The 12,964-nt window shown below is 43.8% G+C and overlaps 1 protein-coding gene across 3 annotated transcripts in view; it reads left to right on the top strand.

Annotated features, from left to right (window-relative positions):
- Window positions 1-318: 318 nt before the first annotated feature.
- EPM2A (EPM2A glucan phosphatase, laforin) overlaps window positions 319-12,964 on the top strand; it is a 66,156-nt gene continuing 53,510 nt past the window's right edge. Inside the window, exons 1-2 of one of the 3 annotated variants that reach the window (XM_059713764.1) lie at window positions 893-983; window positions 2,805-2,863. Coding sequence is in view for 1 of the 3 variants with exons in the window: in XM_006270433.4 (XP_006270495.1) it covers window positions 555-816 (262 nt within the window). In the remaining 2 variants the exon portion in view is untranslated. Of the gene's footprint in view, window positions 817-881; window positions 984-2,804; window positions 2,864-12,964 lie in introns of those variants that run through there. The other 2 variants (XM_006270433.4, XM_059713773.1) reach the window with 2 other exon arrangements.

The following is a 12,964-nucleotide window of genomic DNA, read 5'->3' as shown; positions in this document are numbered from 1 at the left end:
AAAATGCCACCAGCAGACCCCAAAGGGGGTTGAGTCCCCAAGTGACTTGGGTTTTGCACATGCTGCGTCAGTCAGCTGCCTCAGAAGTTATCCTACATGTATGTTGAGCACTTTTACTATTACTGATCGTACTTCGTGCCGGGGTTGAAAGTATCCTACAAATACAATCTGATCGTGCACGTGGCAACGGTGCCAAGGACGCGCGACCAGCCCAGCGGCCGCCCGCTTCCTGGACACCAGCAAGCGTCTATGCCCTACGCATGCTCACAGCATGCAGCCTCGAACGCTCGCCGCTGCGGGTGGGCGTAGACCGACACTGGAGCTGGGGTGGGAAGCCAAGCCCCGCGCATGCGCAAAGTATGCAGCCACCTGCTCAGCCAGTCAGTCACGTGCCGGTCGGGTAGTGGGGCTCGAACCCCCGTTCTTTGGGGACGTCCGCGCGCCGGCGTCATGACGTCACAACCCGGAAGACGCTAGAGCTTGCGATCCCTCCGGCAACCACGAGGGGACTGAGTTTGCCCCCCTCACTCCCGGTCCCAGCCCCAGGCGCGGCCATGCTGTTCCGCTTCGGGGTGGTGGTGCCGGCGCGGATGACGGAGGGCGGCGTGGCGCTGCTGGTGGCCGGCTCACGGCCGGAGCTTGGCCAGTGGGACCCGCAGCGCGCGCTGCCCATGAAGCCGGCGCGCCCCACGGCGCCGCGGCCCGCCCAGGAGCCCACGCTATGGCTGGCGGAGGCGGCGCTGCCAGACCACGAGGCCGCCGCCCCCTTCTGGTACAAGTTCCTGCGGCGGCAAGGCGATGACGTCACCTGGGAAGGTAAGGGCGGGGCGGCCGCGACGGCCTGCCCTCCCCGTTGTGACGCAATATGCTTACGTCACGGGAGGGGCGGGGCGGGGCGGCTCTCCTTGGCTGTTAAGTGGCCCCGCTTCTGGAGCCGAATGCCGGGGGGAGGGGCGGGGCTCCTCTCGCCCCGGAGCGTGAAGGTATCGTTTGCTGCGCCTTTCCCCCATATTTACCTGCGCCCGTGTACATTTACATATATTTGCATGTGTAGGAATATAAGCGTATGTAAATGAGGTGTCACGTGGCATGTTGCTGGTTGCCCGCCCCCCCACCGTTGCTGATCTCATCCTGTGGAGCTGGAGGCTGCCCTCGGCCCCCACCTAATACATTGACATATTTATGAATATGCACACATGCAAATGAGGTGCTACTTGGCAGGTGGCTGGTTGGCTCCGCCCCATTGATGATGTCGCTGTGGAACTCGGGGCTGCCCTGTGCCACAGCTGCAGATACTGACATACATGAATATGCATGTTTGCAAATGAGGTGTCATTTGGCATGTGGCTGGTTGGCTCCACCCCCATTGATGGTGTCCTGGCTGTGGAGCTCAGGGTTCCCCTGGGAGGAGGCTATGAGGAGGTCTCGCCTTGCTCAGTCTCCCTCCAGGGCCCCCCCCCCCCCACGAGGGCAGGTGGGCCACATGGTACCTCTCCACCTGCCTCAGCTGGTGGCATCCTGGTGGCCCCTTCCTTTGCGCACAGCAGGGCTCTGGCACCCACTGAGCATGTGGAAGCCAAGAGGGGCAGGGAGGACCTTCAGCGCAGCGAGCACTGCACCCATTGTCCACCCTGGGCTCGTGCCAAAGCCGTGCCCTGCACAGGTATGCAATCAGGTGTCAAGCCCATGCTCTGTGCACGCATGTGAGAGACATACAAGTACAGCTTCCCCACCAGCATGGTACGCTGCATCTCAAGCGAGCTGCATCATCAGGAGCATCAAGCCTGGCTCTGACATCGTTCTCTTGCTATTCATGGCTATCAAACAGAACGGCTAGAGGGTTTCCTGTGGCGTCTCTAGCCCAACAAGTCATCACTTGGATGTGTTGGCCTTTTTCCCTCCTTACCCACCTCATGTGCTAGTGCTAGGTGTGATCAATCTGTGGCTCGGGAGCCACAAATGGCAGGAATAATAGCAGGGGGTGGCATGTAGCAGATCAGGCAGCGGAGAGGCAGCATAGAGGTAGGGAACAGAAAGTGGAGTGGCTGATCAGGCAGGAAACATGGACAGGGAGCAGATAGCAGAGCAGCGGATCTGGCAGGGAGCACAGCACAGAAGAGGAAGCACAGCAGCAGATTTGGTAAAGGAAGGGAAGCAGAGTGGCACTCCCAAGAGGGTGTGGGGCTAATTTGTGGTATGCCTGCTAATAAAGTTGGCCCTCACTGCACAAAGCCATCAAGTGTTGCATAGTATTTGTCATGTTAATTGTGCTATTTCACTGAATATCACTGTAGTATCTTGTACAGAGGAGAGAATGAGTATCCTGACATTTGCTGAACCAACTAAAAATTGAATTGATTTTTTTCTTAGCAATAGGCATTATAGATGGTGGATGGAGCAAAGTTGGACTTAAGAATCCTTACTCTTTTAATAAGGAGCATCCATTCATTTTTTAGATTAAAAACATTTTTGCATTTTACCTTTTTTAAATAGTTCCTTAAAAGCTGAATCTGTACACAGAGGAACCGTGACAGCACAGCTGCACTTCGCACATTTGGAGGGATACATACAAAATCTCAGGAGTTACTTACACCTGCTTGGAGGAAAACAAGTTGCCATAATTGCATGTAAAAGAAAGCAAAATAAATACACTGAGGAAAGAGAATAGTTCGTTAACATTCAGTCTTCGAGAGTGACATTTGTTTGTGATGTAAATAAGATGTGCCACTGATTAAATTTCTTGCATTTAATGACTAAATTACACAGCATGCTCTACCTGTTTTGATAATATCTTTCTTTTGCAGAAGTCCTGGAAAAGTGAATTTATGAAATCAAAATCTCTCACTCATCCAAAGGATCAATAGTAGGTGCCAAGTTCAGTATAATAATTTGCTAGGTTCTTCTACACATATCATAAGTAGACTTTCAAAGTTTACACATTTTATAGAAATAGAGCTTCATGTTTTGAGCTGGCTTTGGTGTCAGTCTGAAGTTATTGCCCCAAGGCTTGTATGAGAAACAGAAAGCTGTGGAAGCGTAGGCAATTTTAACAGCAGATATACTGACAGTGGTTGACTTGCTCCTTGTAGGAGCAGTGCTCATGCAAGTGTTACGATTTTGAAGCTGAGTTATTTCAGTCAAAAATAAAACGGCTGGTTTATCTAGAGCGGTGGTTTTAAACCTTATTATTTGTACTTGAGGTACCCCTGAATGGATTACAGGCATCCTTTTGAAAATGCCACAACTCTTTCTTTTCATTTGCTTTTTGACTGCAGAAAAATAATAGAGCAATTCTTTTATTGAAAGAACCCAGAAAGACTGCAAAAGGGCAAAATACTTTTAGTGCTATGGATTCCTATTTGAAATCTCTAAGTTTATCATGTGAGTCATGTTTTCCTACCTAACAATGTACCCTGCGGCACCCTTGAAAGGATCTCAAGTCAATCTGGTTCAGAATCACTGATCCAAAGTGAGCAATCCTCTTTTCAGTTGTGTTACTGAATCTTATGAGAAGTTGAAGGATGTTTTAGTCACAGTGAGGCAGACCTGCGTACATTGGAAAATATATCTTTCTCCTAATTCTTCTGTGATAGGGTCGAGCCAATTTAAGCAGAGATTCTGTAGCCATTTGGGCCTAGTGGAATATACAGAGGAGCACAGTTAAAGTTTCATGCGTCTGACATACAAGTTTATTTTTTTTCTTCTTTTAATTAGTAGATCAGAAAAAAATACTCAAAATCCTTTCTACATCTTATCAAGGAAAATGATGGCCAGAAATTTTAGGACTTAAGAGCTTAACAATTTGAGTAGCTGGGAACAGAGAAAAAGATGAAAAAGTGTCTGACTTGGATGACTGCTATAAAAGATCAATCATAGGCTGATGTTCCTCAGTTTGCTTTCCATTTTCAGAGCCAAGCAGAAAGTGCTGGCTGATGACTACCATGAGTAACCTATAGTGGATACATTCCATACAGATTAGTCTTAAAGGTACAAAATGGGACATACTCAGTATACCACCCATTAAACAAGTATTTGTATGCAAAATATATAAAGATACTGTAGCTTATCCTTAGATGCTTGTTTAATGGGTGGTATACTGAGTATGTTCTAGCCTGTACTTCAAGAAAAAAATTATGAAAGATAAATTGCCTTGTGTTTGATGATCAGTACTTCCTGTGTTTAACTGAAAATGCTCTTGGAGAAACAATATAATCCAGTTGTGAAAACATCAGATATTCTGAAGGCATAGTCACAGTGAGAAATGTGATTTAATATTGGGGAGTTCAGAACTATAGAAGCTGAGACACTTCACTGTAATCTGCCAGACTCCTGTCTGATTATGTTAAATTGGATATGGCATGGCTATAATTCTGAATCGTTAAAGGCAACTGCTTTAGATAAGAAAACTATTTTAATATGCTTTTAAATTGCTTATATTTGTTAAATAATACATTTAACAATCTTGATAGTAACCACAAATATTACGTATATAATACTTTTTTACCTAGTTGCACTGTATTGCAAACTCAGACTTGCCTAATAACCACAACATTGTTTTGGGATGAATTGGTATTTGACAAAATTTAGGCAGAGAGATTGTGATTCTCTCTAGTTACAGAAACAAGTCAGCATTAAAGTCAGGCATCAGGATCTGCTTGCTTTTCCTTAGAACAGAAATCTTCATGTGCATTGTGATCCAAATAAGGTCACTGACCTTATTTTTATTCTGATCTCACTTGAAAGATTCTTAACTCTCTATAGTCAGATATTTCTGTTGACCTACTTCTGACAGGATATCTGTGGAAGACTTGGTGGATAACAGCAAATAATTTGGGAAGTATTTTCTATTTAAAATATATAACTTTCCAATGACTGCATCCTATATGTCTCCCTACATTCTGCTTTTTCACCTTTGTATCAAAATCATAAAAACTGGGATTGTAGCTTTTTTTCAGTTTATAAAATGCTATCATGTTGTTTACTACCATAATTGACAGAGTTTTAATTTCCTGGCTTATGTTTAGATTCTTAGTCCAACATCATCATAGGATGCCTATCTGACTCTCCCTCACTGAATTTCAGTTTATTTTTAAACCATAGAGAATGTATAGGGTTTGCATTCTACAAAAGGAAAATTAAAATTTTTGTTTCTCTGCACCTAGGAGACTTTTGAACTTCAAGGAATACAACTGTAATTGTCTCCTGGAAATACCATGTTGCTGCAGAATAGCTCTTGTAAATTTTTGTAATAGAAAAAGTATGCTTCAAGAAGTTGAAGATCATTTTTTAAAATGCTGATTCTGTTTTACTTAAGTTGTGTTCATGTCACACAACCATTAAATTAACATAGTTTGGTAGGCTTTGCCTGTGGCATTGCAGAGACCAGTGCAGGTCAGTATGTCTACATGTGCAATTAAGGTGAAGCAATAAAGTCCAGAGCTTCTTGCTCCTGGGTGCACTGTTTGAATGTGCACCGGGACCGCAGCATGCTGAACTGGATCGGAGCAGCCCAGATGGCAGGAGGCCCTTGGGGGTCAGCATACCAGCCCGGGGCTGCTCCCTCCCAGGTCAGTGTGCAGTGGAGGGGCTGGCTGGGGCAGGGGGTGCTCCAGGTATGGAGCTAGCTGGCAGGCAGCCCCTGTACTGAAGCATACATACACTGGCATGCATCTACTGATGCATCTCAAGCAAAACTAAGGATGTCATCCTCTTGCTCTGCTTGGCCTTGGTGAAACCGCAGCTGGAGTAGTGCATCCAGTTGGGGCACCACACTTCAGGAAAGATGCAGAGAGGGTCCAAAGGAGGGCTACACGTATGGTTAGAGGTATGGAGAGCAGGCCATACGATAGGCTAAGACACATGGGTCTGTTCAGCCTGGAGAAGAGAAGACTCAGAAGGGACTTGGTGGCTGCCTATAACTATATAAGGGGCGCATATCAGGGACTGGAAGAACATCTGTTCACCAGGGCTCCCCAGGGGAAGACTAGGACTTATAGTCATACATTGCTAGAAGATTGCTTTAGATTAGACACAAGAAAAAACTTCTTTATAACTCGAGTGTTTAGGGTGGCCAAAATTTGGAACGGGCTTCCAAGGGAGGTGGTGTTCTCCCCTACCTTGGGAGTCTTTAAGAGAAGGCTGGGTAGGCATCTGGCTGGGGTCATCTGACCCCAGCACTCTTTCCTGCCCAGGCAGGGGGTTAGACTTGATGATCTGTTGAGGTCCCTTCTGACCTTAGCATCTATGAATACCCCAGCCAGCTGCACCAAGTATTACCCTGCTGCAGAGATTATTAGTTTACTCAGCCTAATAGGGTCAGATGTGTAGATGCCAAGACGTTCACTGCAGAGCTAATTCGTCAACTCCATAGTAAATGCCTTGTGTATACGCTCCCAGTATGGAAGAGCATGACCAGTTTATGTGTGGGAAATGTGTGACAGTGCATAATGCCTATCTCAGCCAGGATTGAGAGATCTAACATTTACGGTCACACTATTTTTTCTACTCTCCTAATACATATAATTATTATGCATTTGGCAAAAAGTCACCATTTAAGAAAAAGAATTATATCTTGTTCATGTTAATCTGCCTACTTTTGTTTTCTGGGGATGCTCTGAGCTCCAAGTAAAAGCACAAAGGTCTTGTTTTACTGTCTTTCAGGAACATTTGGTGCCTTATGGCAACTTAAAAAACAAAAGTTTAAAAACAAGCATACTGCACATGCTGGGCCTGACCACATTCCTTCTATAGCTCTACTACTTCCTGCTGACTTGTGTTAAGCAAGTGAAGTTGTACAGTTCCTTTGGGAAATGTCCACCTTTGAAAAGTGCTTCAGAAGTTTGGTAAGCTCATTAGTCTGTGAAAATGTAATTTTCTGTGAAAATATTCACAGAAATAAAATCTGCTCTTGACTTTTAAGTGCTGTGAGCATTTAACTCTCTGAAAACATTATTGGTGCTAAGTCCCATTAAAATTTTCAGCTCAAATAGTAATTAAAACAAACTACATATTTTATAGTATGCTTCCCGCCACTTCCCCCTTCAAGAACAATCAAGCAGGGTTGTCAGCTTTCATTCAGACCTCTTTTTTTGCCCCTCCCACCAAAACAGACTACTGTTAACTTTTCCCAATGTGGAATAAAAAAACCTCTTCATATGTGACAGCACATTTTTTTGTCTGTTTGAAATTTTGCTCTGTTGGCTGCTCAAGAAGAGAGTGTACTATTTCACGTTAAATGTATTGGTTTTGTATGTCAGCTGCAGTGCCTGTGTGTTAGGTGCATAAATTTTGGACATGAGAAGAGTACTGCTAGTGCTTTTAATTGCCAACCTTCTCTTGGAGGTCTGGAGAGTTCTTGCTACTTTTCATTGCCAAATCTGTTCAGCCACTATGTCTCATCAAGGGTCTGCTTCTTTTCTTGGTTGATGAAGAGTGCCCCTGCCAGCAGTGCTTGACTGTCTTGGTAACTTTGATGCTGTGGCTCCTAATCTTGTGTGCCCATATCTAGGGAGGTGCCCCTGCCCATCTTTTTCAAATCCTATCCATGTTGCAAGTCACTACATCCCTTTGTTTTGATTGCAGCCATTCCATTTCAGACTGAAAGATAGCTTCTTGATAGAATTGCAGCTTTTCCAAAGCTGCTTTTATGTAAAGAGGAAAAAAAGCCCTCTAACTGGTTTAATTTGGAGATCATTTTGTGATGGGTTGGTGAATGCCCTTTCTTTCCTCCTATTCCGTGCATCTCCTGAGACTGCTCCATCACATTTCCAGTATCTTTTTGCTTTCCAATTGATTTTTTTTTCATTTCCCTTTCTGCATCTCTTACTCCTGTCTTACTTGCTCTTTCATTTTCTGTTGTTCATTTCTTAGCTGTCCTATCCCAGTTTTGCCCACTCAGCAGAAGGCTACATGCTACATAGCCTGTGTAGCTTCAGCAGTTTTGCTCTGGAGTGGGGCCATATGCTAGCATCCTTGTGAGCAGTACAAAGAAAGAGGTCCCAAGATGTGACCTATGGGGTTCCTGTGGAGCTTGTAGCACTTGATATTAGCTATTCCAGTATGGAGCTATAATATGGATCAGGGGAACAGGAATAAGGAACAGATGGTTGCCTAGCTGTGCTTTGAATTGGAAAAAAAAAAACCTCTTCCCCTTCTAAACCCTTAAGGTAGCAGGGTAGAGCACAAGCAAAGATCTTACATAATAGCTCTGGAGAAGAAGAATTTTAGACGAGTCAATCTTCCTATTTTCTGAGGTGCACCTCCTATGCTCCTTTCTGTCCACCACAAATCTACTGAGCGAAGCTACTGACTTCTCACTGGCAAAAAAGTGCTGTTTTTATATAACAAATACAATTTTTCAGTCTTAATATTTGTGTTTTATTTGCTGATCTGATTCCCACTAGGTGTCGCCCTCTTACTTGTGTAGAGCCAGTGTCTCCACAGTGTGTACAGATTAATGACATTCTTAACTAGTTCCAGTGTTTACAGTGATCTGTTTTGTTTTTAATGGCATGTTAGCACTTTATTTGCTCCACCTACATAACTTAGTTTTAAACTGATAATATCAGGGAGGGAACATAACATGTAATTGGATATTGACAGCAGAATACTTCTGTTAATATACAGCGCTTTATGGTGTGTCTGTTGCCACTTTGAGAGAGAGAATGTTAAACACTTTGATGATTTTCAGATTTGTGAAAACTTTGGTATGAATAAAAAAGGAATAATTTTGCAATCAGTCACAGAATTAATTATGCTTTCCTCTTTTGTAACTGCTTGTAAATCCATGTCTTGGTGAGCCCATGCAGGTAAATGTTCAGTTTACAATAGCATATAGTGTTTTATCACGTCAAATCTAAAATATCACATAGTTTCTTGAGGGAGTCTGTTTACAGCCAGTTATGATAGCATTGAGAACTAATTTATTATCGCTTTATACCTGATTGTGAGTATGGTCTAGGCCTGTACTGTTAAGATAAATTAATAAAACTTCACTTATATGACTAGGTAGATGAAAACTCATTGAATATTATGTTGCTGTTATTTTGTAGTAGCCCATAGCTTAGCTGTGCTGTAATAGCTTTTCCATATAGAATGGAAAATAAATCATTGTATGGAAAATAATGCCATGTCAATTTTTCAAGTGGTTAGGTAGACCCTATTTAGAAATTTTGCTTAGTCATGCATTCCTCTAGCATCTGTTTGCTTCATCACAGTCTGCACCATCTGTTTGGGAGTATCTGTGGTTTGCATCAGTTGAATTCTCTTCGAGTTGCTTTTCTGGTTTGATCTTCATCATTAGACTAGACATTTGACTAGGCATTGTGAGTAAAATAGCAGTTCCTACTGAGATGCACCTGTGCTGTTCACACCTATAGAGATACTTAAACAGGAGGTTTTGATAATTGTTTTAAAACTTCTTGTGTTTCTAATTTCAGATAATGGAGTTTGATTATTGAAACGTGCTCATTTTTCCTTTTTTCTCTCTCAAAATCTGATCCAAAGGTATTAAATACATATATCCTTAAAAAGGATACTGTTGTGATTGAGTGGCCTGAATCTTGGATCCAATCTGTGTCTGGGTAAAATTTTCTATTATTACCCATCCTTTTGATAAAATAATATGTCAGCTCTCCAGAGAAAGGGCTCCAACAAACTTAAAATCCTACTTCCTCTAATAAAAAAGAATTTTCCCTGATCAGCAAGTATCAGATACTAATGAGTACATTACTTTCCCAGATGTGTGTTCTGAATCAATAGGGGATTGAAATTGTGATTTCCTTTAAGTCCCTCAGATAGCAAGAAATCTGTCAATTTTATTCTCTAGTCTCAAAAGCTCTAAGCTCAAATTCTTAATATTTTGTTTGAAAAGAAAACTAGTCATATAGTTCTGGCTCATAAAGGAAAAATCTTCTGATTTTTCAAACAAAAATAAAATTGGCAATCAACAAGGAGTTAGTGCTGCTAATGCAACAAATAAATAGTCTTCCTACTTAACCAGTGTAAGAAATGCAACTGCTACTTCCTGAGTCTAATGGAAGTACAGTCTTGAAACTGCAGGGCAGCCAACATTAAAAACATAGTAATTAGGGTACTTTTATTAAACACAGGAATAACAGTTTAGTCTGACACATGAAAATCAAATGCTTTGTTGGCAACAGTTGGCAGACATATCAAAACAAACTGAATTTTCAATGACTTAATCGGGTAAGACATTAGAGAGTCAGGAGTCTAAAACAGCCCTAAGAATCCTTACCAAAAGCAATTGCCAAAATAGCTGACCTGGTTAAATTCTGGTGGGGGAAATTCAGCCCTTCCTTCTGTGCGGGCCGCGCCCCGATCCCACCTTTGTCGCCACGTGCGGCGGTGATTCCGATCTCATTCCCGTCACCATGTGCGAGCCAGGGGTGAGCCGGGCCCGTCTTCGTTGCACACGGGCTGTGGCCAGCAGCCCGGGCACACGGGGCTGGAGAGAACCACTGGGCGGTTTAGCGCACGCGAGTTAGAATTAGTTACGGAGGCATAATGGTTGATTGAAAAGATTGTTTACTTACACCCAAAGATGGTATTGGTGTAGGCTGGACAGGTTTCCAGGCACAGCTCCTGCTTGGATCCTCACTAGAGGAACACGACAAATCGATTGCTCCCATGGAGTTGTTCAGGCTCCGCGGGTCCGGTTCGGTTAGACTCGAAAAGTTTCCCCGGAGTTACTTAAACTCCGCGGGTCCGAAGTTACAGGAAAGGGATATGTCTAGGATTGCGCTCGGCGACGGGGAGAGGCGAGAAGCGAAAGCTCCGTAGGCTTGGTTCTATTGCCTCTATTGCCTGCTTAGGGGAGGCGCGTCGGGTCAGCGAGGGTCCGCAGCGCTTGGAGATCTTCACACAGAATCTCTCTCGTCCTCCCTCCTCCGACTTGGGCGGAAACTACACAAGCCTTTTGTACGGCTAGCAAGCCAATCACTAGCCGCCACATGTGCCTATATTAGGAATGGGCCAATAATGTGGCGCGAATCCGAATACAAATGGCGGGAACTCCTTTGCAGCGTGTATCACTATGATGCAAAAGAAATGCACCCTGCAAAGAAGCTGTAATCTGGTGGGAAATCCCCCGTTGCACCAGAGTTCTCTCTTGCAGCAGAGAACTCTACCGTGCAAAGAAAGCGACAAATTGGCGGGAAAATAATTTAGCGGTGCCGAAACGCGCACACAAACAAAAAATCACACCTTTGGGTTGTGACACCTTCGTATTTTTTTTTAACAATCAATAGGAATTTGGTCTTGGTAGGATAGAGGCAGAGCTTATTTGAAGCCTTCCAAGACTGAATTTCACTCAAACAATTAGGCAGCAGGGAGACTTTCATAACAGGCTCTGATGTAAAAGATAAGTAAACTTGAGTATATGTATCAATGGAAGTCCAATTATAATAAATCTGTGATAATGACACCATGCTGTAGTGCTTGCAGACAATGAGGCCCAAATTGAAAGAATCAGGCCCAAAATAAAACCCAAGGGTTTTGTCCAGAGCAGTATAAACTAGAGGTACACCAATATATTGGTCCATATCAGATTGGAATTGATAAAAGGAAAATTGATGTTATCAGCAATTGACTTTTTTTGACCAGTGTAGCCGATAATGTCACCAATAAATGCCACATGCATGCACACAACTGCCATGTACACGGCCAGGAATGCAGCCTGGCAGCTTGGAGAGCACTGGCTGGACACTGCTGTCTAAGCTGTCATGCTGCATGTTGGCTATCGGATCTATTGGCCAATGTGACTGGTTAATAATTGGTCATTGGTATCAGCCAAAAAAAATCTTTATTGGTGCACCCCTAGTACAGACATTAGGAGGAACAATCAAGGAAACATTCAGAGGAGCAATCCCCCTCATTTTGGAGAGTATTTTCCATCCTCTTTTATTCCCTATTGATCTCTTAATTTTTTTCACTTTTTAAAATATCTCTGGAGATTTTCTGTTCTTCTGTTGCTTATGATGGTGTTTGTGGTAGTAACTGTTTTAGGGGAAGTCTTACTGTAAACTCAGGTTTTCCTCTTCCTGGTAAAAGAACCTTTTTTTTTTTAATGTATTTTTGGGTAATGTTTAAGATGACATATATAAGGGCTGGTATCCACTAGTATTATACATATATAACTTCTGCTATGTCCCTGGAAGATATAGCAGTAACTCTAAGAGTGGGTCCCTGCTCCAGTACAATTTGGAAATCATTCTGACCCTGATTGGAGTGAGGAGAGAGGGGAAGGGAAGAATTTATGCACCTAAACTCAAAAAATCTCTGGTCAGATGCAAAGTAAGACAGGAACCCTTCTTCTACAGGGTACATAGCATCTCCACAGCCACTTTTCAAAAGCCACTCTACTCAAGGGTCTGGAATAGCTTCCACAAGTGCTTTTTACTGTCCCCAGCCTGCTACAGAAGTGGTTCTCAGCTCAGGTGCCGTGGCACCCTAGGGTGTTTCAAGACCCTTTCAGGGGTGTTGCACAACCAGGAAGGTCACTCTGCCTACGTTAGGGTTCTCCGACAAGTCTTAAGGGGACAGAAGTCCCTGGTCCTACTGTAGCCTTTTCCATTCTGACCTCATGTGGTGTCTTCCAGAAACAGGCGTGTAGGATAGATGGACCTGTCCCATGCATCTATTTACAGGAGAAGCATGGGGGGCCAATGTTGCAGCAACCAGTATTAGATGGATCAGGCAGCATGGCTCCCTGTAACTCCTAAGACCTGCTGCATTCAGATATACCAGTTTTGGCAGTAGGAGTGGGGGATGCCAGTTCCATGGACCAGCAGCCTGAGCTGTCCTCCGTAGTTGCTCCCTGGGGCCAGCTGGCTCTCAGGATCAGGATGCGTAGCAGTGAAGGCAGCTGAAGGAGGAGTGGTGGTTCCTTGTAAGGGAAGCCAGAGTTTGCTGGGGATCTGGGGAGATTGCCTTATGAAGGCAGGAG

This window comes from Alligator mississippiensis, chromosome 1 (genome assembly GCF_030867095.1).
Source record: "Alligator mississippiensis isolate rAllMis1 chromosome 1, rAllMis1, whole genome shotgun sequence".
Classification (NCBI taxonomy): domain Eukaryota; kingdom Metazoa; phylum Chordata; order Crocodylia; family Alligatoridae; genus Alligator; species Alligator mississippiensis.
This window is presented reverse-complemented; position numbering and strand designations above follow the sequence as displayed.